Source organism: Lutra lutra, chromosome 9 (genome assembly GCF_902655055.1).
Source record: "Lutra lutra chromosome 9, mLutLut1.2, whole genome shotgun sequence".
NCBI lineage: Eukaryota > Metazoa > Chordata > Mammalia > Carnivora > Mustelidae > Lutra > Lutra lutra.
The window spans coordinates 119273626-119297574 of NC_062286.1; the positions used below are offsets into that span (position 1 = coordinate 119273626).

The following is a 23949-nucleotide window of genomic DNA, read 5'->3' on the forward strand; positions in this document are numbered from 1 at the left end:
TAACAGCTATGGGTAAATCTCTTGAGACGATGGGGGATTAAGACCAGGTTGAGATGGGAGGCACTTCAGGAGACAGGTGACTCCCAGTAGATAGTGATGGGGCTCGCTGTGGTTGGGAACAATTAGGAGTGAGAATCAGTGTTGCACAGCTAAGGCAGGGGTCTTGGGTTAGGTGGAAGTCGCTGTGACACAGTTGGGTGGTCCGGGTTAGGTGGGGGATACTGTGTGCTGTGGAAATAAGTTCCATGTTGCAGAAATGGGAGTCTCACGAGCAGGGGTGGGGGTGGAAGGTCCAGATAATATTAGGGGTCCAATACCCAATTGGGAGGTCTCCTGTGTGCGGCTGGGATGGGGTCAGTGTGCAGACTTGGGGGTTCATGTGAGACAGGTTTGGGGATCCACATGCCGGTGGCTGGGTTATCTAGGCATGACAGGGGAACCACGGCTGAATTTCCCAGACGGCGGGCGGGGTTGGGGGGTGAGGGGGCTCGGCGGCAGCTCCCGAGCGCCCCCTGGCGGCCCTGACCCCACCGCGGTTCCCACAATGCTCACGTAGCCCCGCTTCGGCTCCCGAGACGGCGGCAGCTCCAAGATGGCGCAGACGATTTTCGAGGCCCTGGAGGGTGAGCTGCGGCGGGGCCGGGGGAGGCGGCTGTTCCACGTTGCGCCCCCTCCCGCCGCGTCCTCGCAGAGCCGGGCCCAGGGCACGCGGCGGCCGCGGGGCGGAGGGCGCCGGGGCCGGAACAGCCACGGGGCGGGAGGGGCACGGGCGGGAACAGCCGCGGGAGCCGAGGCCCGGCGGGGGGGGTGGGCACCGGGACCGGAACAGCGGCGGAGATAGGCTCAATGGCGGAGGGCGGTGGTATGGGACCAGAACAGCCGCGGGAGCCGAGGCCCGGCGCAGGGGGTACAACGGGACAGGAACTGCGAGGAGAGAAAGCCCTGGGGGAGGCGAGGGAGCACCGGGGCAGAACAGCCGGGGGAGCATGGCCGGGGCGGAGGGGGGAAGGCCTTGGACAGGAACAGCGTCAGCGGCGAGGGCCTCGGGTCGGCGCAGGAGGGATGTCCTGGAGGGAACAGCCGGAGAGGCAACACAGTGGAAGACAGGCCTCGCAAAGTCCGCGCCGAGGGAGGCGGTGGTACGGGGGCGGAAAGGGCTTGGCGGCTGAAGCAACCTAACTAGGCGTCCTGACCACGAACGACTTGTATTGAGGGCCAGCTGTGCCTCGTGCCCGAGGTGGTCTCTCAAAATCAGACCACGGAAGGATAGATGCTACCTGTGTGCAAGGCCAGGACTCGGTGCTCACACATGCAAACAAAGAAACACTAGGTGCCTATTTTGTGCACCGTGCTGGGGTGCAGAGCTTTATACACTCAGATCAAGAAACGATGGGTGTCAGCGGTGTGCTTGGCTGGGACACACAGTGCTCTCAGATGGAACCCTATAAACACTGGGTGCCATCTAATTGTCCTGTGCTCTGGAGGTTCCAAGCGTGGAAGTGGACCTCAGGCGCAGGAAATTGTGGGCTTTGGAGTCAGCAAACACTGCATAGACCTCTCTATACACCTGCAGGACATGGATGGGTGGGCGGGAGCCTTACTGACTTTAGGACTGTGGCACAGGGTAGGTTGCGGGAGAGGGGGAGGCAGGATACAGACCTGAGAATGCTCTTAGAGGGGTGTGATAAATCAGAAGACTGAAAGTTGGTCAGACTAGTAGAATGTTGCTGAGACTTGACACCCATAGGACATCTCAGCCATGTCCCTTCACTTTTTGGAGGATCGGAGTTCTCACCATGAAATAGGTGAGAACCCCCCACCCCACGCCACTGGGGGGAGAATTTCAATCTCAGGAATACTTACTGAGCCAGACACAATTCCTGCCCCACAGTTGGGCAGGGGGCACATGAGTGGAGGGAGGCATATAGAAATTATAGAACAAACAACTATTAAAATTATACAGTTACAGAAAAGGTATACTATAAAAGAAGATTACCTTAGCTGGCTTTTAGTGCCAGCTTTTAGGGTGACAGATGTGGAGGGACAGGGTCAGTGTACTTAACCTCTGGAAGACCAATAGAATAGGGTGAGGCCTACTTTCTCTTTAGCTTCCATGGATGTCCTCCACGTTTGAATTTTTACTAAAAGAATGTGTTCATGTATTGAGTGATGAGGAAATTAGAAGAAAAACCAGTTCCTAGAACAGTGACATGCATGCTCTGCTAGGGCAAGGACAGCGGAACTGTGAGGACCCAGAGAGATGACCCAGGTAGTAGGATCTGCATTTGCAAAGCCCTGGGGGAAGAGAGGTCTTCTAGAATTCACAGAAGTTCATGTGAGTGAGGAGTTAGAGCTGAGACTTGTGAACTTTATCTTGCAATCACTGTGGAGCTGAGAAAGGGTTTTCAGCAGGGGAGCAGAACAATCTGATGTATGTTTTATAAAGTTCACTCCGGCTGCTCTGAGGACGCACTGGAGGGGGCCAGAGTGGCAGCGGGGAGGTGAGGGAAGTAGCTGCAGTTGTCCTGCTGAGAACCAGTGGTGGCCTGGGCCAGGGGGACAGCTACAGGAAGGAGGAAAGTAGATCTGAAGAGAGGCAATGTGGGGACAGAATAGGCTAGACTTGCTGCTGAAGGACTAGAAATGAGAAGAGGTTGGGGAAAGAGTAAAGGGGTGCCCTAGGGACTCTGGTTGGGTGGACATTGGTGCCTCTTGTTGATGAGAATTACTGGAAGAGGTAAAACTGAGCAGTGAGGGTGACACACTTCGCTGGATCTCAGTTTTAGACAGGCAGCCTTTTTTAAAAGACTATTTTTTAGTTTTAGCAGCTTTAGGTTGATAACAAAGTTGAAAGGAAGGTATAGAGATTTCCTGAAGAGCCTCTGAACTCACATGTGACTAGCCTCCCCCATTAGCAACATAATTCGCCCAGATGGTACATTTGGTACCAAGGATGACTCTACACTGACACACCATAATCATCCAAAATCAATGGCTTTTCTTTATGTTCACTGTGCGTGTTGCACATTCTCTTGGACAAATGTGCAGTGACAGATATCCATCATTACAATATCATCACAGAGTATTTTCACTGCTCTAAAAATCCTCTCTGTTCTGTCTCTTCATAGCCACCCCCCCCCCCAACAAAACCCCTGGGAATCACTGTTCTTCTGATTGTTTCCATAGTTTTGACAGACAGTATTTTTTCGAATCAAAATTTAAAAAAAAATTTTTTTTAAGATTTTATTTCACAAAGAGAAAGAATGTGCACAAGTAGGAGGAGTGGCAGGCAGAGAGAGAGGGAGAAGCGAGCTCCTTCCTAAGCAGAGAGCCCTATGTGGGGCTTGATCCCAGGACCTGAGCCCAGGTCCCAGGGATCCCAGGGATCATGACCTGAGCCAAAGGCAGGCGCTTAACCCACTGAGCCACTGAGGTGCCCCTTGAATCAAATTTTTTATTTTGAAATCATTGTGGGGTTTTTTCTGTAGATTCCTATATACCCTTTACCTAGTTTTCTTCAATGTAACATGCAAGACTATTTTATATTACAACATATTGAACAGTTACATCACCATAAAACGTTGCCCTTTGATAGCCAAACCCACCTCCTTCCCCACTCCCCATCATCCTTGGTGTCTGTCAACCACTAATCCGACCTCCAGTTCTAAAATTTTGTCATTTCAAGAATGTCATATAAATGGAATCATATAGTATATGAGCTTTGAAATTGGCTTTTTTCCCACTTATCATAATTCCCTAAGATTCACCCAAGTTATTATGCCTATCAGTATTTCATTCCTTTTTATTTATTTATTTATTTTTATTTTAATTTTATTTTATTTTTTAAGATTTTATTTATTTGACAGAGATCACAAGTAGGCAGAGAGGCAGGCAGAGAGAGAGGAGGAAGCAGGCTCCCTGCTGGCAGAGAGCCCAATGTGGGGCTCGATCCCAGGACCCTGGGATCATGACCTGAGCCGAAGGCAGAGGCTTTAACCCACTGAGCCACCCAGGCGACCCTATTTCATTCCTTTTTATTACTGAGTTGTATTCCAAGGTATGGATGTACCACAGTATAATTATTCACCCATTGAAGAACATCTGAATTGTTTCCAGTTTTTTACTATTATGAATAAAACTGCTGTGAATGCTCATGTACAGATTTGCATACAAATGCTTAATGACTCACAATTTTGCCTAAAATAGTTGGAGACTTACTGAAGCTCATCCAGGGGAGCAAACCCCAAGTTTGGGACTCCATATTGGGGAGAATTAGATGGGAGGTAAGTGAGTCTGCCCAGGGAGAAGAGAGAGAATCCAGACTGAAGGAACCTTTCAAAACAGAAACATTTAGAAGAGATTTATTTTGTTTTAAAGATTTTATTTATTGATTTGACAGACAGAGATCACAAGTAGGCAGAGAGGCAGGCAGAGAGAGAGGAGGAAGCAGGCTCTCTGCTGAGCAGAGAGCCAGATGTGGGACTTGATCCCAGGACCCTGGGATCATGACCTGAGTCAAAGGCAGAGGCCACTGAGCCACCCAGGTGGCCCTAGAAGAGATTTGGACAGAAGAGAGCAGAGCAAGTTGTGAAGGAGTGAGCAGAGAGGTGGAAGAAGACCCAGGAGGGAGGTATCCTAGAGCCAGGGGAGTGTCTCAGGAAGGAATCTCTGATGCTGCCAGATTTCTTTGGTGATTTTGGTGGAATGGTGGGAGCTTAAGCCCATGAAGTGGGTAGAGGAAGATTGAGAGGTGGATAGAGGAGGTGGGAGGATGATTGGTGTTGAAGGGAGGAGAGATAGGAATGTGGGTTCAAGAGAGAGCATTCTAGAGAGACCTGAGCTTGTGTAGCTGTTGATGGGAAGGGGAGGTTGCAGATATACTGTGAAGAAAGGGACCATTTGCTGTGGAGAGTGTTTTCTGAGGAAGCAGGAGGGGTTGGAGGGAGGTGCTGGCCTCAGGAGAGACACAACATGCATTGTGATAAGAGAAAATATGAATTCACTTTGGCTGTGGCAGCTAATAGTTCTAATTTGCATTACTTTTGGAAGCTGGAGCAGGTGTCCAGGTAAAAGGTTGGAAGAGGTTGGAAGCAGAGCGTTGGCTGTGGGGACGGAGAGAAGGAGGCACCCTCTGGGTTTTTTGGGAGGGAGGCAGTGTGGTTTGGTGGCCACTTAGATGTGAGGAGGCCCGTCCTCCAGCTGGTGACATGGCTAGGCAGTGTACTACTATGAACCTCAGCAGTAGTGACAGCTGACTGGAAAACATGGAAGTACTCAGCTTCCCACGGGTGTCCTGACCATAAATTCGATTACACTGTTTACTGAGGAGCTGAAAGGAGAAATACACATTGGAAAACAAGGGAAGCAGGGACACCCAAGAGCAAACAAATTTGTGGGGTAGGATGGGGAAGACTCGGTAACGTGATTTGCGGATGGGCTTATGATTTAGGATCAGACTGTTCCCTGAGGAAGAGAGAAGCCCAATCTAGCAGTGGTTTAAACAAGGTAGAAGTTTATTTCTCTCATATGGGAGACCAGAGGAAGACAGTCCAAAGCTCCAAGGGTAGCTGTGTTCTACAAGGTTCTCAGAGGCCCAGGACCTTTCCAGATTGTGCCCTGCAATCCCTAGGGTATGGCTCTTAGGTTTACGATCTGGGGTGGTGGCTAGACTTCCCATGATCATATTCTCATTGTAGGAAGCAGGGTGGAGGATAGGGCAAAAAAAGGGCATCCCGTACCAGGCAGTTTTAAAATAACTTCCCAGGTACTGCCATAGAACACCTTTCTTCCCCCATTGTCCAGAATTTAGACAGTCCCTAGCTGCAAGGGTAGCTGGGAAATGTAATCTTTATCGTGGGGCCATATTTTCAGCCAAAAATCTTGGGTTCTATTGCAGTGGAAGTAGGAGAGAATGTATATTGGGGCACAGCCAGCCGTCTTTGCCACAGAGGGCTTGCTTTGGGTCTGGCTCGTGAAGGGGAAGTCAGAGACTCCATTTCTTTTTTCAGGAATGGACAATCAGACCGTCCTGGCCGTCCAGTCATTGTTGGACGGCCAAGGAGCAGTCCCTGATCCAACAGGCCAGAGTGTCAATGCACCTCCTGCTATCCAGCCACTGGGTAAGTATCTGGGCAGGTTCACCAGTGGGAAGGGTGGGTAGCTTCCTGTGAAAAGCAGATGGGGCTCATGAGGGGGGTATGGGAGTGAATTGCCTACTGGGGTGCCCAGGGTACCATCTGGTGTCTGAACCCTCTCCCCTTCCTCCCAGCCTGGGTTTTCAGGCTCATGCTTGTTTCTTCTTGGCAATGAGGACGCACTTTCTCAATCACTTAGTGAACATGAGGCTCATGACATAGGGAATGGCTAGGAGCTTAGTAATGCTTGCACCTTTGACCAGAAAGTTATTTCTCAACCTCTCCTCTATGGAAAGAGCAGGCTGAACATGAATCTCCAATTTCCAGGCCAGGCCCCTGAGACACAGAGAAGATAAGGAACTTTAGAGCCCTGTGTGAGTCTGTGTGTTCATTTATTCATTCCACAAACATTTTTGAACACTTGGGAGCAATTCTGGGCACAGAGAGATACCCACCTGGGTTTGAATCCTTATTCCCGTAGTTCCTGGCTCTGTGACCTTGGGCAAGTAAGTAAACTTCTCTGTGCCTCAGTTTCTACATCTGTAAAATGAGGATAATAGTCTTAACCTCTTAGAGACCTTGTGAGGATGCTTGGGACTCACTTTCAGTTGTTTTGTAAATAAGGAACACAAGTTTCTTGTGGTTTGTAGAGATGAATGCTTATTTCTCTCTTACACGAAGTCCTGATGTTCATTTGGGGTGGGTGTGGTAAGACTCAGACCCTTTCTTTCTTAAGGTTCTGTTGCCCTCTACCTGCTGTCCAGGTTGGCTACTCGAGCTTTCCACTTTCATTTCCACATTCTAGCCAACACGAAGGGAAGAAAGAACAAAGTAGAAGTCATACTCCTTCCTTTTATTTTTTATTTTGTTATTTTAAAAGAATTTATTTATTTATTTGAGAGAGGGAGAGCAAGTACAAGTGTGGTGAGGGGCAGAGGGGGAAGCAGACTCCCTGCTGAGCAGGGAGCCCAGTGTGGGGCTCCATCCCAGGACCCCAGGATCATGACCCAAGCCAAGGGCAAAAGCTTAACCGGCTGAGCCACCCAGGTGCCCCATATGCCTTTTTTTTTTTTTTTAATATTTTATATACTTATTTGTCAGAGAGAGCGAGAGAGCATGAGCCTGGGGAGTGGCAGGAAGAGGCAGAGAGAGAAGCAGACTCCCCGCCAAGCAAGGAGCCCGATGTGGGACTTGATCCCAGCATTTTGGGATCATGAGTCCAGCCAAAGGCAGATGCGTAACTGACTGAGCCACCCAGGCATCCCTATATGCCTTCCTTTAAAAGAAAGTTGCATAGACAGTATACTTTTGCTCTTGTCCTATTGGTTAGAATTCAGTCACATGATGTCTAGCTGCAAAGAAGGCTGGGAGATAGAGTCTTTAGTTAGATGGTCATGTTTCCCACTATTACTGTCTAAGAAGGAAGAGTGGCTGTTGAATAACAAGTAGACGTTTCTTTTTTTTTTTTTTTTTTTAAGATTTTATTTACTTATTTGACCGAGAGAGATATAGTGAGAGAGGGAACACAAGCAGGGGGCATGGGAGAGGGAGAAGCAGGTTTCCCGCTGAACAGGGAGCCCGATGTGGGGCTTGATCTAAGGACCCTGGGATCAGGACCCAAGCCAAAGACAGATGCTTAACCAACTGAGCCACCGAGGGACCCCAACAAGTAGACATTCCTGCCACAATGTGTCAAGTGCTTGGCACAGTACATGGTGTGGTCTACCATGGCCACCCTCAGTGGGTGGTATCAGCTATAGCTAATCATTGAGTTTTTCACTCATTCAGCAAATACCCATTGAGGGGCTCCTACGTACCCAGGAGATACTGCAGTTATGGCAATAAGTAAGACTTATTTCCTCCCTTTTGGGGGATTCACAGTCTGATGGTACTGGGAAGAAGTATGATATGAACGACGCACCCAGAGGAAGGAACTGTGGCAACTAGCTTTAGGAAGGCTTCCTGAAGGAGGTGACATCTGAGCAGAGTCTTGCGGCCTGAGTTCCTCTGAGAGAAGAAGCCTGCAGAGGGAGCAGGGGATGCCAAAACATAGAAGGTCATGTAGCCCGTTTGGGGACTGATGAACAATTCAGGTGGGATAAAGATTCCAAAATTTCTCAGCTTTGAAGCACACCCATTCTACTGTTTCCTGATTCATAATTTTTCAATACCTGGGTAGACATGACTGGATATTCCTGTAGGAGCCTACGTGGTTTTGAAATCTCCTTTGGAAGCACAAAGTTGGCAGTAGACACACGCACGCTGAGTCACAGATTTCTGTTAAGTTGGCATGCTTGTGGTCTAGCCACAGGTTTTCTCCTGTCTCTCACTGTGGTGCCCTCTCATTTATCTTGCTTTTCATCATTGTTCCTCTCCCTCTGTTCGTGTGGGTGTGACCCCTAGATGATGAGGATGTCTTTCTCTGTGGAAAGTGTAAGAAGTCATTCAACTCACTGCCAGCATTTATGACCCACAAGCGGGAACAGTGCCAGGGGAATGCCCCGCCCCTGGCCACCGTCTCATTGGCCACCAACAGCATCTACACCCCTTCGGCAGCCCCTGCAGCTGTCCAGCAGGCCCCGCCTCCTGCCAATCGCCAGGTATACATTTGTTTGTGTGTTCGTTCATTCATTCATTCAAGTCTTTTTTGAGCTTGCACTCTGCGTCAGGCACTGTTTGGGCACCGTGATGGACAAATGTTCCAAATCACTGACCTTATGGAGGTGGGTGAGATAGTACCAAACACATACGGAAAGACAGACTTTTTTTTAGGATGTTAAGTACAGAGAGATGGGGATGCCGAGACAGGGATGGGAGGTTTTGCCATTTTGTAGATGGTACTTGGGGAAGAGCTCTGTGAAGAGGTGACATATGAGGAGAGACCTAAGGTGATGAGGGAATGAGTCATGCTGCTAGTTTGGGGAAGAGTATTTCAGGAGAAGGGATCTGCAAATGCAAAGGCCCTGGGGTGGGAGTGTGCTGGGTTTATTCCGGGACCAGCAAGGAGGTGAGCATGGCTGGAGCTGAGTGAGTGAGGAGGAGAGCAGGAGATGATAAGGTCAGACAGGGAACAGGGGGAATCCTGACAAACGTGGGTTTCGTGGGCTTTTACTCTGAGTGAGATGGGAGCCTTTGGAAGGTTTTGAACAGAAGATGAACATAGTCTGATTTACACTTAAACTATATTACTCTGGCTGCTGTATAGTGAATGGATTTTGGTGAAAGTCAAGAGAGAAACCCAGGAAATTTAGGGACCTGTTGTACCAATCTGGTGGTGGTGGCTTGACTGGGATGGTGGCAGTGGAGGTGAGGAGAAGGGATGAGATTTTGGAAATGTTCTGAAGGTGGAGCCGGTAAAGCTTGTGGATGGGTTGGATGTGAGGTGTGAGATCAGAAGGAGTCGAGGGGGATCCACTGCAGAGATGAAGTTGCCATTTCCCGAAGTGGGGAAAACATCAATAAGATTTGGTGGGGGGATGTCAGGAGTCCACTGGTCATGCCGGATTTGAGATATCCATCATTCTTTGAGTGGAGGGAGTGAAGACGCAGACAGATCCGCAAGTCTGGAGGTCAGGGGAAAGCAGAGACACCCTGGGTCAAGGGCTCTTAGAGGGATTAAAGCATCCCCGTAATGGAGGCTGGACACATCTCAGGACGCTAGGTCAAGGTGTCAGGTTTCCTTCTGGCTGCCTCTTGTCTGCTCATTCCTTTAAAACATTATCTCTTTCCATTGTATAGACAAATTCCCGCTGTCAGAATAAAAGCATTTACCCCAGAGCCATAGGACCTGTACACTGATACTTCTCAGGCTGCCACAGACCTCTCTTAACACAGAGCATGGTGATTCCCACATAAGTGATACGGAGCTATTGTTTTAGAATTTTTTAAGTAAGAAAATACAATCTGCATGTTATTGTATAATTTGGTTTCTCGTGCAATACCTTTTGTCTGCTGTGTAGTATTCCAAGCTATGACTATGTTGCCTTTTTTACTCTGTTTACCCTTTGATGGACACTGAGGTTCTTTCTAGTTATTCGCTATTAGAAATAAAACTACACAGGACACTGTTGTTTATGGACTCCTGGTAGACATGTATGAGTGTTACTCTAGGAGAGATACCAGAAAGTATTAGGGGGTATTTGTCTTACAGAGAGTTGTGACTTACTCTCATTTCATAGATAAGGAAATGGAAGTTCTGAAAGGTGGAGTGACTTGCCCAGGGTCATACAGCAGGGAGAAGCCGAGGTGGATATGAAACACAGGTCTGTGGGATTCCAGAGCCCAAGCCTTTTCATCATGCCCTGTTTCCTTCCAAAGCCTCAGATATATCCTTTGTCTTCTCTCCCCTTTTCTTCTCTTCCCTTCTCTCTCTCTCTCTTTCACACTACACAGATCTCCACGTACATTACCGTGCCCCCATCCCCGCTGATCCAGACCCTGGTGCAGGGGAACATCTTGGTGAGTGATGACGTGCTCATGTCTGCCATGTCGGCCTTCACGTCCTTGGACCAGCCCATGTCCCAGGGCCCCCCGCCTGTGCAGGTAAGAGGGGACCGGCTTCTCGTAGGGTCTTGACTCCAGGCCTGTATGTTGCCCGCCGTGAATTTGGAGCCTTGTAGAAAGAAGAGTGGATGGCCTCAGCTCTCTCATGCTGAAGAGGGACTGTCAGTCTCCCCTTGGCCTGTGCTGCTGTGGGGAGGGAAGATGTCACTTTAGTTGAGACCTAGAACATTACTTTGGGTTTTCATAGCCATAGTCTGGCTATTTTGACTCCTATTTTTACTCCTCTTCTTCTTCTTCTTCTTTTTTTTTTTTTTAAATAAGCAGTCTCCATGCCCAACATGGGACTTGAACTCATGACCCCACAACCTCAAGATCAAGAGGCACATGTATACTGACTGAGCCAGCCAGACACCCTCCTATTTTTATTCCTTTTTTTTTTTTTTTTTTTTTTTTTTAAGATTTATTTATTTGGGCACCTGGGTGGCTCAGTTGGTTAAAAGACTGCCTTCAGCTCAGGTCATGATCCTGGAGTCCCAGGATTAAGTTCTGGATTGGGTTCCCTGCTCAGTGGGGAGTCTGCTTCTCCCTCTGACCCTACCCCCTCTTGTACTCTCTCTGTCTCAAATAAATAAAATCTTAAAGATAAAAAGATGTAAGGGTGCCTGGGTGGCCCAGTGGGTTAAGCCTCTGCCTTCGGCTCAGGTCATGATCTCAGGGTCCTGGGATCGAGCCCCGCATCAGGCTCTCTGCTCAGTGGGGAGCCTGCTTCTCCCCCACCCCGACCCCCCGGCCTGTCTGCCCACTTGTGGCCTCTCTTTCTCTGTCAAATAAATAAATAAAACTTAAAAAAATTTAAAATTAAAATTTAAAAAATCTAAAATTTAAAAAAAATTTTAAAAAAGAGCTTTACTCTGACAATTTTTTAAAAAATTTTTAAAAGATTATTTGAGAGAGTGAGCACAGGTGTGTGCACAGGGAGTGAGGGTGAGGAGAGGAGGGGCAGAGGGAGAGGGAGAGAGAGAATCTCAAGCAGACTCCCCACTGAGCACAGAGCCCCATGTGAGACTCAGTCCCATGACCCTGAGATCATCACCTGAGCCGAAATCAGGAGTCCGATGCCTTACCAACTGAGCCACCCAGGTGCCCCCTCCTAACTTCTTAACAAAAGTGTTCCATACCCATTGGAAAATGTTAGAAAATACACAATAGAAAAGTAAGAACAAAGTTTAATTACTCTGGAAATTAGAGAGACATGGCAACCGACTACAACGTGTGAGGTTTTTTTGTTTTTCTTTTCCACCTGTATTTCCTGCTTCCCTTCACCCATTTTGCCTGCCCTTCCCTTGGCAATATGAAGTTCTTGGTTGGATCCTGGATTGGGGGAAAGAATCCAAAGGCATTATTGGGACACTTTGGGGAAATGAGAATAGGAGGAATTTGAATATTTTAGATAGTAGTATTATATCAACACGCAATTTCCTGAGTGCTATTGTCAAATTGTGGTTATATGGGAGAAGATCCTGTTCTTAGGAGATACATGGAATACAGTATTGAAGAACAGAGTGTTACAATGTCTGCAGCTGTCACGTGGCTTGCTGAAACACAAATATAACCCTGTGTGTATGTACATTTATCTGCCTGCACACACCCGTATGTGCACCTTGCAGATGAGGCCAAATGGTAACAACTGGTAAATTAGATGGAATGTAAGACTGATCAATGTATTCTTTGTTTTGTTTGTTTTGTTTAATCTCTATGCCCACGTGGGGCTGGAACTCATGAATCTGGGATCAAGAGCCACATGCTGCACTCACTGAGCCAGCCATGGGCCCCTGATCTCTGTACTTTTGGCAGTCTTTCTGAAGATTTGAGATTTTTCAGAATAAAAGTTGGGGGAGGGACTCCGGGGTGGCTCAAGCAGTTAAGCGCCTGCCTTCAGCTCAGGTCATGATCCCAGGTCCTGGGATTGAGTCCCACATGGGGCTCCCTGCTCAGCAGGGATCCTGCTTCTCCCTCTGCCTGCAACTTCCCCTACTTGTGCTCTCTATCTGACACACACATAAATAAATAAATAAATTCTTTTATTAATTAATTAATTCATTCATTCATTCATTTGACAGAGATCACAAGTAGACAGAGAGGCAGGCAGAGAGAGAGGGAAGCAGGCTTCCCGCTGAGCAGAGAGCCGTATGCGGGGCTCGATCCCAGGACCCTGAGATCATGACCCAAGCCGAAGGCAGAGGCTTAACCCACTGAGCCACCCAGGTGCCCCATAAATAAATTCTTTAAAAAAAAAAAAAAAGAATAAAAGTTGGGGGGGGCACCTGGCTGGCTCAGTTGGTAGAGCACGTGACTCTTGATCACAGGGTTGTGAGTTTGAGCCCCACATTGGGTGTAGAAATTACTTAAAAATTAAATCTTTAAAAACAAAAAAGAAAGAATAAAAGTTGGGAAGTCAATCAATTAATCAACCACCCATGCTCTCTCTCCCCAAAGAAAACTCTGCTAGAATTTTGGTGTCTGGCTTCCCTGATCTTTAAATGTAAATAGAGAAACAGTTTTTTGTGTTTTTTTAAGATTTTATTTATTTCTTTTGTCAGAGAGAGAGAGAGAGGGAGAGAGAGCACAAGCAGGGGGAGCAGCAGAGGAGAGGGAGAAGCAGGTGCCCTGCTGAGCAAGGGGCCTGATATGGGACTCAATCCCAGGACCGTGGGATCATGACCTGAGTGGAAGGCAGATGCTTAACCAACTGAGCCACCCAGGTGACCTGAGGAACAGCTTTATATATAAATACATTTATAATACACATAGCTGTATCAGTGGACCATGTTAATATGCACTGTTCTGAAATTTGCTTTTTTTTTTTAATTTTTGCCTTTTGCTTAAAATCATTATCTGAGCCTACAATTCTATATGAGTATTTTCCAAAAATGTTCCTCAGAAGAGTGGCTCCTTCGGATGTTCCAGTACACAAAGAATCTTTGGTCAAACCAGCCCAGGGTGGAGACATTCAATTTCTTTCCTTGCCCTCTCCCTTTTTTTTTTTTTTTTTTCCTGGAGTAAAACACTTTTGATTATTGTCACTCCAGATTTTTCCCCAAACATGCTTGACTGTGGAACCCAAGGAACAGCAATTGAGGGGAACATCCTTTATGAAATACTGATCACAGGCCTTTTTTTTTTTTAAAGTAAGCTTTTCGCCCAACGTGAGCCTTGAACTCATGACCCAGAGATCGAGAGTTGCATGCTCTACCAGCTGAGCCAGCCAGGCACCCATGATCACGATCATTTTAATAACTGTAAAATATTCCATTGTGTGGATGGACCCTTCCCTACATAGCCAGGCTTCTATTAACAGACATGTAGGTCATTGCCATTTTTTGCCATTATAAAAACTACTAGAGAACCGTCCATGGACACATATCTTTGCCCACCTGTTTGATTTTATTTTTGTGGAAGAAATTTCTAGAAGTCAGTGGCTGCATTTCAGGGGTCCACAGCCAGCCACACCCACACAGCCACCCACACACTCTCTAGAAAGACTCTGAGGACTCGGGATAGTTGTACTGGTGGCTGTGGTTTATTCCTGACAAAGGATACACAGCAGGATCAGCAAAGTAAAAAGACATGGGCTGGAGTCTGGAGGAATCGAGGCATGGGTTTCTAAAGTTCCTCTTCTTGGGGCAGTGGGAAGAGATTGCCCAAAACACTTTTTCCTCCAGCAGAGGAGAGCAGCAATGTGTGTGCATGTTTCTGCCTAGAAAGCATACCTAAGATTCGAGGCTCAGGGCTTTTCTTGGGGATTGGTCATGTAGGTGCCAAAGTGACCAAAATTCCATACTCTTAGAAGGAAAGGAGGTGTTCACCCCAGATCACACTGTCCATACAAATGATCTAGGTGACCTGGTACAGAATGGTCAGTGCCCCAGGGGAGCAAAATAGCCTTAGTGGTCCTAGGCAATCTTTCACAAGGCAGGATCTCAGAGGCCACTCAAGAGTGGGCCCCATAAGCAAGCCCTCCTAGGACAGCAACACTGGGGCTATTAGATCAACACAGGTGTCCAAGCTGGGCCATTTTTGTCGACTTTCCTAGAGAAAAGGGGTAATGGCACCTGGCTGATGCTTCCTTGGTGTTCTTCATGACTCTGTTGCCATGCCTCCCATCAGCCCTGTCCTCCGAGCTGCCTTGTGAGGGGCTCTTCTTTCCACGTCATTGGCTAAGACCAATATCCTTCCTGGCTGATAACAAGACAGCTGGTATCAAGAGGGTGTGACACTTTAATTCTCTTTTCTGATTTCAGAGCAGCCTGAACATGCATTCCGCACCAAGCTACCTCACCCAGCCTCCACCACCTCCTCCACCCCCTCCGCCACTGCCTCCACCCCCACCACCCCAGCCCCCACCGCCCCCACCCCAGAGCCTGGGGCCCCCTGGGCGTCCCAACCCTGGTGGCAATGGCGTGGTGGAGGTGTACAGTGCCACGGCGCCCCTGGCTGGGAGTGGCACGGTGGAGATCCAGGCATTGGGAATGCAGCCTTACCCACCCCTGGAGGTGAGCGGAGCTCAGGGTTTGGGGTGGAGGGAGAGAAACTGGTTCTGGTTATCATGGGTAACCTGAACCTTTCCTGAGCACCAACTCTGTGCCAGACGGTGCCAGAGGTACTGTGGGAGACAGAACCGGATCAGGGGGGTATCCGCATCATGGGAGAGAAGGACTTTAATCCAGCCATCATACCTGTAACTGTAGAATGCAAGCCTTGAGAAGGGGGTATGAAGTAGAGGTTGTAGCAGAAATAGAAGCTGCCCTCAGGGAGGGCTCAGAACATTCCAAGAACACCAATGTTTTAGGGAGAAGATTCCAAAAAATTATCTATGTGAATATCTCTTACATTTTTAAATATTTTATTTATTTTTTTAGAGAGAGAGAGAGGGAGAGCAGAGGGAGGGGCAGAGGGAGAGGATCTTAAGCAGACTCCACACTGAGCGCAGAAGCCCAACATAAGGCTCAATGTCATGACCCCTGAGATCATGACCCAAGCCAAAATCAAGAGTTGGACGCCCAACCGATGAGCCACCCAGGTGCCCCAGGCTCTTAACATTTTTTTAACAAGCTAGATGTATGGGTTAGCTAGGGCTGTGGAAGGAAGTTCCACAGAACCTCAGTGATATATGGCAGAATGTGTTCATTGTTCTTGAACCTATGTGGCTTGCTTGGCAACTCTGCTGACCTTGGCTGGGCTCTCCCAGGTGTGCAGAGATGGCAGCTGTCAGTTGCTATAGGATGGCCTGTAGGTGGGACAAGTTGGGTAACTCAGCCCTGCTCCAGGGCACCCCTCATCCCCTAGTGGGCTTGCCAGGCATGTGCTCATAGCAGCAGGAGAGGCACGGTTATGCAAGCAGAAATGCCTGTGGCCTCTTGGAGCTTAGGCTTGTGACCGGCTCTCTTCTGTTGGCCAATGTAGGCCAGCTGATTTAAGAAGTAGGGAAGCCAATGCCACGTGTGCTGGGGGAAGGCTGCAAAATCACCCTGCAAAGGGCACGGGTACTGGGAAGCATAGAGAATTGAAGCCACAGAACCGGTGCGTGTACCCTGTGTGCTATACTCATTCCCTGCTACAAGCTCAAGGTGCTCGGGGTTCAGAACCTGTCCCGACGCCAGTGCTAGGGGGCACGGTGCTGACACCAAGAGCCTGCACTTGAGGTCACATTAACCCCTCACTCACCTTACAATCTGGCCATACAGACATTCCATGTTTAGAGAGCATGGTTCTCTCTAAGGAGAGCCAGACCAGTGGGGAGATCTCACCACCAATTGCATGATGTTATGAGAGCCTACAGGGGATTTAGCCTAGCCTGAGGGAACAGAGCAAGCTTCCCTGTGTTGAGTTAAAAAAAAAAATTAAGTCAGTGCAATGCTGAGGGGATGAGGTGGCCTGGTAGGCGGAGGGGGCCAGACCAGGGGGAGCTGCTGTTGTTCATTTCCCGCGTGGACAAGGGCAGAGCCCGAGTCTTTGATCTGGCATCCTTGGCCCCTAGCAGAGTCCCTGGCCTGTGGCGCATCTATAGTAGGTGTCTGAAATAGGGCCCTCTGACCTCAGTCTCCCTGCCTCTGGAATGGGAACTCCCCTTGCAGAGCTGTTGAGGATAAAGAGAGCAAACCCACTGGCCGTCACGCAATTGCTCAGTGATGACTTGCATGACGGGTGAATTCGTCCATGTAATATTTATTGAGTTCTGTATCGGTCAGGAAAATAGGGACCACTCTGGGCATTTCTGGCAAAGGGATTTAACGCAGGAGGCCAGGTGCTTACAAAGGTGGCTTCAGGAGGGCTAGACGGAGCAGAGGGCAGAGTTGGCAGAGGCCACTGGTTTTCAGATTCACTGTTGTTGCTTGGCCCAGAGGACCAGGACACTCCAGCTGTGCCCAGAGCTGGGGAAGCTGTAGGATTCTGTCACCGTGCTGCCATCCTCGAGGCTGGTGGTCAGGAGGGGGATGGAAGGTTCAGCCAGCCATCCAAAATTTATTATTATTATTATTATTTTTTTAAAGATTTTATTTGATTTTTTTTTTGACAGACAGAGATCACAAGTAGGCAGAGAGGCAGGCAGAGAGAGAGGGGGAAGCAGGCTCCCCGCTGAGCAGAGAACCCGATGTGGGGCTCGATCCCAGGACCCTGGGATCATGACCTGAGTCGAAAGCAGAGGCTTTAACCCACTGAGCCACCCAGGCACCCCCAGCCATCCAAAATTTAGGACCACACACCTTCCTGTCTCCCGCCTCCACTGCCAGAGGAAAGCAGTTTCTACTTTTCTCTGCCTTCCAGATTTCTTGCAGGTGCTTCTCGTGGGCAGAGCCTAATTTGTGCTCAGAACCTTGCTGGTAAGGGAGTCTGAGAATGTGCTTATCAGGGGAGAGCACGGAACATGGAACGTGTAGGAATGGTGTCAAAGGCCAACAGACGAGATCTAGCAGAAGCACCTACCATACCAGATGGTGCCATATTAGATGCCCAACACATGCATCCACCGATAGCAACTCTTCTCGTTCCTGGACCCAATTCCATTATTGGGTGAGGTCCCACTCCCACCACCCCCTCACGATGCCAGGCAATTCTCAGACACCAGCACAGTGTCCAAGAATTCCAACTCATTTCTAACGCTATCTACCCAGAGATAACAGCAGATCCCACAGGTTAAGGGTTCAGTCCTGCAAGATTGCCCTCACCCCCACTTTAGCCAGTTGCAAGCTACCTGTGCTTTTGATGGACAGGCCACAGGTTGGAGGTTCCAGCAACCTCCTCCTTAGGTTCTGTTAATTTGCTAGAGCAGCTCATGAATTCGGGAACATTTACATTTACCAGTTTATTAAAGGATATAATAAAGGATATGGGATCAACAACCCAATGCAGAGGTACATAGAGTAAGGTGTGGGAAAGGGGCATGGAGGCTCTGTGTCCCACTCACCCCACATCCATGTGTTCGTCAACCTGGAAGCTGTCCAAACCCAGTCCTCTGGATTTCTTATGGAGGTTTCAGTACATAATCATGATTAAGTCATAGGCTGTGGCTAGTTGAACCTGCTGCCCTTCCTCATTCCCCAGAGGTTGGGGGATGGGACTGAACATTCCAAACCATTAGGCACATGGTTGGTCCTCTAGGCAACCAGCCTGCCCTTGAATCAGGGCCAAAAGTCACTTTCATCAAAAATAAAACAAACAAAAATAATAAGACACCCATTTCACTTTTATGGCTCTGAAGCATTTCCAGGAACTGTGGATGAAGACCAAATATATCTGACAAATATATTTTGATCACCTGAATGAACAAGTATACCTTTTTTATGTTCATTATATTATAATATATAAATGAATTCACTGGTTCAGCAAATATTTATTGAATGTCCACTCTGTGGCAAGGATGACTCAAGGCTTGGGATGGAACAGTAAACAAAAGTGGACCAAAAGCACCTGCCTTCATGGAACTAGGCAGATAATAGATAAGTAAGTAAAGCACATAATTTATTAGATAATGATAAGTCTATAAAGAAAAAGAAAAAAGCAGAGGAGGATAGGAAGTGAAGTTTTGGATAAGCCAGCCTGGAAAAACCAATGAATGATGAGTAAATCATTGAATTAATGAAATTTTCACAATGCCCTGGTGTCATGGCGTAAGCTTAGTGTTAACGAGGTTTGAGTGGCTCAGAATTCATTTGGTGTGAATGAATTTTTTGTGGCTTCAGGGTCCATTCTCAGTTGAGAGATGCTGGTGTGGCATTAGGCAGGGTCAGTTAGGAAGCGGGGTTACTGGTGAGGATACAGACCCTTCTGACTTCCTGGTTCTCCTTTGCTAACAAACTACTACTACCAATAATGCCATAACAGCAGCTAATGTTTCTTGAACATTTACTGTATGCTAGGCACCCTTCTGAGCTCTTCACATGTTAACTCATTTGATCCTCACTACAACCCAAGGAGAGGAGTACTCTGATTAGCCCCATTTTACAGAGAGATGTTAGAAGACTTCTCCAAGATCAGTTAGATAAGTGACAGAGTCAAGATTTGAACCCAGACTGCCTGGCTCCAAAGCTGCTTCTAGCCTACTGGCTCCATGAAGTTCTGCAGGGTCTTGGGAGTGACTGGGCTGACTGAACCAGATGGAGGGGTTAGGATTGCGATCCTGGCTGAGTTTAGCCAGCACCACAGTGAGGGTCCCCCTGGCTGGTCTAGTTCTTTTCTATCCTTCCCAGGCCTCCCTCACTGTGCTGTCCTTCTAGGTGCCAAACCAGTGTGTGGAGGCTCCAGTATACCCCACCCCTCCAGTGTACAGCCCTGGCAAACAGGGATTCAAACCGAAAGGACCAAACCCGGCTGCCCCCATGACCAGCGCTACTGGGGGCACGGTGGCCACCTTTGACTCCCCACCAACACTGAAGACCCGCCGGGCCAAAGGTGCCAGTGGACTCCCAGAAGGTGGGCCCGCTACCTGCCAGGGGCGTCTTTCCTCTCTTTCTTCAGCCTTCTCCTGTCCATAAGGCTGCTTAGTTCTGATCTTCCCTCTTACGATGGCTAGGATGAAGTATGGTTGTATGTAGTGGAAAGTCCAAAGTAAGAGTGACTTTAAAATGATTGAATTTTATTTTTCTCCTGTGCAAAACAAGGCCAGTGGCAGGCAGTTTGGAAATCGTGTGCTTCTGTGGTCATGGGGTCCCTACATTTCTTCTGTCTTTCTGCTCTGCTACCCCCAGGGCATAGCTTCTGTTATCAGGGTGCCTCACCATCTAAGATAGCTGCTGGAGTGCCAGTCATCAGTTTCATATTCCAGGCAGTAAAAAGGATAAAAGGGGCATCTCCCAGCCTCCAGAAGTTCTGCATGATGCTTTTGCTTTCACCTCATTGATCACAACTTAGTCATATGACCCTATCTAGCTGCAAAGGAAGTTGGGAAATGTCTCTTTTAGCTGGGAATATTGATGTTTCCATTATTTGGGGGTTTTTGAGGGAAGAAGGGGGACAGTGGATATCAGGCAAGCAGTGGTGTCTGTGACCCCTTCAGAGATTCTAGCGATGGGACAGGGGCAGTGTTAGAAATTGGTGGTGGAGGGGGAGGGCACAGATGTCAATCACCCTAGGTCTTGCAAGGTTAGCAAGGAGTCCACTGCAGCTGGATGGAGAGAATGATGAGGTTGGCAGGAAGCAGAGGATGCATAGCCCTGTAGGCCCCAGCACCAAGTTGGGATTTTTATCCACAGGCCAACGGGAGGCTTTCAGAGGTGGTTCTGTTCTAGGCAGAGCATCTCCTGGGTGTTCCTCCTCCAGACACTGTGAGAGGCTCTGTGCTGCTTCCCCTGCCTGTCTGTGCATGTAGACCCCCCCCCGCCCCGGGCCTTCTGGCTCCACGTCCAAAGGGTAGAGAGATTGGAGGCTGCTCTTTTTGCCCTCAATTATACCCCCAGCCTCACTGTTCCCCACCCATCCCCCACCTTGTTTTTCAGCTGCAGGGAAGCCCAAGCCTCAAAAACTCAAGTGCTCGTACTGTGACAAGTCATTCACCAAAAACTTCGACCTGCAGCAGCACATCCGAAGGTACACAGGCATGGTGGGGCAGGTGGCTCCTCGGCAGCCCTGGCTGGAGGACCGTCCACAGTAGAAGCAAGGCTCCCTGCTCAGTCCCCTTGCCAGGCTGATGGCCAAGGCCCCACCCATCCTGTCACGGTTCTCAGACCTTTTGTCCAAGTCAGGTCGGTTTTCCCTCTTCTGTCTCAGGAGCAGTAGGAGGGATCTGTGAAAGTTGTGGGACCTGCCCGTTACGGCGAAGAAGGTCTGAGCCCTGCGGGGTGGGGGGAGAAATGTACTTGAACTGTGGGGTCTTTGCAGGGGCGAGGGATGCCTCAATCCTCACTTCTGCAGAAAGGGCTGACCTGGGGGGTGCCATGCTCTGCAAAGATGACTACGAGTAGAGCTCAGTTGGGGCTCGAACTCACGACCCTGAGATCAAGACCTGAACAGGCCTGTACTCTGAAACCAGTAATACATTATATATTAATTAATTGAATTTAAATTAAAAAAAATTTTTAAATTAAGTTAAATTAAAAAAAGACCTCACTAGACTACACTACTATTGCTCAATAGAACTTTCTGCAGTGATGGCAATACCCAAATTGTCACTGTCCAGTAGGGTAGCCGCTGACCATATGCGGATGCTGAGCATTGAAATGAGGCCAGTATGACTAGGAAACTGAATTTTTAATTTAATTTAATTTTAATGAATTTAAATTTAAATAGTCCTATGTGGCTTGGGTCCACCTTATTGGACAATGCAGCTGTATAGATCGTAATAATACTGTTTTATAAATTCTTGCATTTTTGGTTACTTTGTTTTTATGATCAGGGGTTTTCCATATGACAACAGGAAGCTTAATTTTTAAATTATTTGAAGTTTTAAAAAAGTGGATTTATTTGAAGGAAAATATTAAATAATGGTACAAGTGCTATGCTATGACTGTGCCATTTCTTCTTCAAAGAATAAATCCCTCTCTGAGAGTGCTTAAACATTTATGAAATATTTTAGCTCACCGAATGGGCAGGGCTCACAGAGAAGGTCAGCTCCAGGGCTGGTTGATTGAGCAACTCCAAAATGTCACCAAGGTCCCAGGGTCTTTCTGCCTCTGGTCTGGTGACTTGTCCTCATGGTGTCAGAATGATGGCCAGTGGCATCCGCAGGCTCTGTCTGGACTTTCTTGGTGGCTGTGAGCTCCTTTGCTGGGGTCACATCCCAGTTCCTACGTGAGGGGCCTGACGGGCTTTGTTTCCCACAGCCACACTGGTGAGAAGCCCTTCCAGTGCATTGCATGTGGCCGTGCCTTTGCCCAGAAATCTAACGTCAAGAAACACATGCAGACTCATAAGGTGTGGCCTCCAGGGCGGAGCGGTGGCACTGTCTCTCGCAACTCTGTGACCGTACAGGTCATGGCCCTCAACCCCAGCAGGCAGGAGGATGAGGAAAACACAGGTAGGTCGAAGAGGGGAATGCCATCGTGCCCATACCTGTCCTCTGAAGCTTCATGGGTTCTATTCCCAGCTGTGTGACCTTGGGCCACCTCCTTGACCTCTCTGGGCTTCAGTCTACTTTATTTATAAAATGGAGCATAGCATGGGGCGCCTGGGTGGCTCAGTGGGTTAAAGCCTCTGCCTTTGGCTCAGGTCATGATCCCAGGGTCCTGGGATCGAGCCCCACATCGGGCTCTCTGCTCAGTGGCGAGCCTGCTTCCCCTTCTCTCTCTGCCTGCCTCTCTGCCTACTTGTGATTTCTCTCTGTCAAATAAATAAAGAAATTAAAAAAAAAAAATCCCACCTCCTAATACCATCACATTTAGGGGTAGGGTTTTGAAAAATAAAATGGAGCATAGCATGAAAGGAGGGACAACAAATGTACAGTAAGCCTGGCCTTACTTTAATACTGTACCGCTAGAAGACAACACTAATCCATCACCTGGCCTTTTTGCTGTGCCTGGATCCTGCCTCAGAATCACTCTCAGTATATTGCTGTAGGCAGTCACTATCGGTTGACTTGAAATTGAAACCTATTTGACTTCCTTGGGCAGATGGTCTCCAAGGCCCCTTAAACTTTGTAGGATTCCCTTCCGAGCCATCACTTGTCCCTGAGCTAATGATCATGTCCCAGATCTGATACTGGTTTAGTTCCTATTCTGTATGGGGCGTGAGGACTTACTAGGCCCTGAGCAGTGCTATTAACAAAAATATAATATGAGCAACATATGTAATTTAAAACCTTCTAGTATGGGGCGCCTGGGTGGCTCAGTGGGTTAAAGCCTCTGCCTTTGGCTCAGGTCATGATCCCAGGGTCCTGGGATCGAGCCCCGTGTCAGCCTCTCTGCTCGGCAGGGAGCCTGCTTCCTCCTCTTTCTCTGCCTGCCTCTCTGTCTACTTGTGATCTCTGTCTGTCAAATAAATAAATAAAATCTTTAAAGAAAAATAAAACCTTCTAGTAGCTACATAAAAACAATACTTAAAAAAAGTGAAATTAATTTTAATCATGTTTTATCTAACCTGATATCATCTTAGTGTATAATATAAGGAAATTATCAATGAAACATTTTATATTCTTTTTTAATACTAAGTTTTCAAAATCCAGGGTTTATTTATGTGTATAGCTTATCTAGATATGGACTGGCCACAGATTTTGAGTTCTCAGTCACCATATGTGGCTCGTGGCCTCTGTATTGGACAGTGTAGGGCCAGGGCCTAAGCCCTTCCTGTAGAGTCCCCCCGGGTGGGCATAGCCCACCACATACCAGCGAACAAAGGGGGTGTTTTGCTACACGAGCGGCATGTGGCCACTTTTATTTGAGCTTCCTAATGGAACTAGCCCTACAGTGTGTTTAGCCAGTCTCTGTGTGCCCTGTGCATTTTTTTTTTTTTTTTTGAGTTCCTTGGGGAACAATCTGTTTCTTTTAAAGACTTTGTCCATTTATTTGTCAGAGAGAGAGAGAGAGAGAGCGAGCGAACACATACAAGCAGGGGGAGTGGCAGGCAGAGGGAGAAGCAGGCTCCCCTCCGAGCAAGGAGCTCCTGCAGGACTCGATCCCAGAACCCTGGGATCATGACCTGAACCGAAGGCACCCACCCAACCGACTGAGCCACCCAGGCGTCCCATCTGTTTCTTTACTTCTTCGTCGTCGTCTTCTTCTTCTTCTTCTTCTTCTTCTTTTTTAAATCCTTACAGTGCCTGGCATCAGCGTTTCAACCATATAGCAAACATTTATGGAGGCCTCTGTAGAGATGAGTCAGAGGC

At 48.1% G+C, this 23949-nt stretch overlaps 1 protein-coding gene across 3 annotated transcripts in view; it reads left to right on the forward strand.

The window, feature by feature from the left end:
- Positions 1 to 539: 539 nt before the first annotated feature.
- The window catches only part of ZNF341 (zinc finger protein 341), a 45589-nt gene continuing 22179 nt past the window's right edge, over positions 540 to 23949 (forward strand). Inside the window, exons 1-8 of one of the 3 annotated variants that reach the window (XM_047745747.1) lie at positions 540 to 623; positions 6009 to 6119; positions 8538 to 8734; positions 10527 to 10676; positions 14939 to 15190; positions 19412 to 19607; positions 20630 to 20720; positions 21953 to 22146. In XM_047745747.1, coding sequence (XP_047601703.1) covers positions 593 to 623; positions 6009 to 6119; positions 8538 to 8734; positions 10527 to 10676; positions 14939 to 15190; positions 19412 to 19607; positions 20630 to 20720; positions 21953 to 22146 — 1222 coding nt within the window. In that variant the 5' untranslated portion in view covers positions 540 to 592. Of the gene's footprint in view, positions 624 to 925; positions 1625 to 6008; positions 6120 to 8537; positions 8735 to 10526; positions 10677 to 14938; positions 15191 to 19411; positions 19608 to 20629; positions 20721 to 21952; positions 22147 to 23949 lie in introns of those variants that run through there. The other 2 variants (XM_047745746.1, XM_047745748.1) reach the window with 2 other exon arrangements.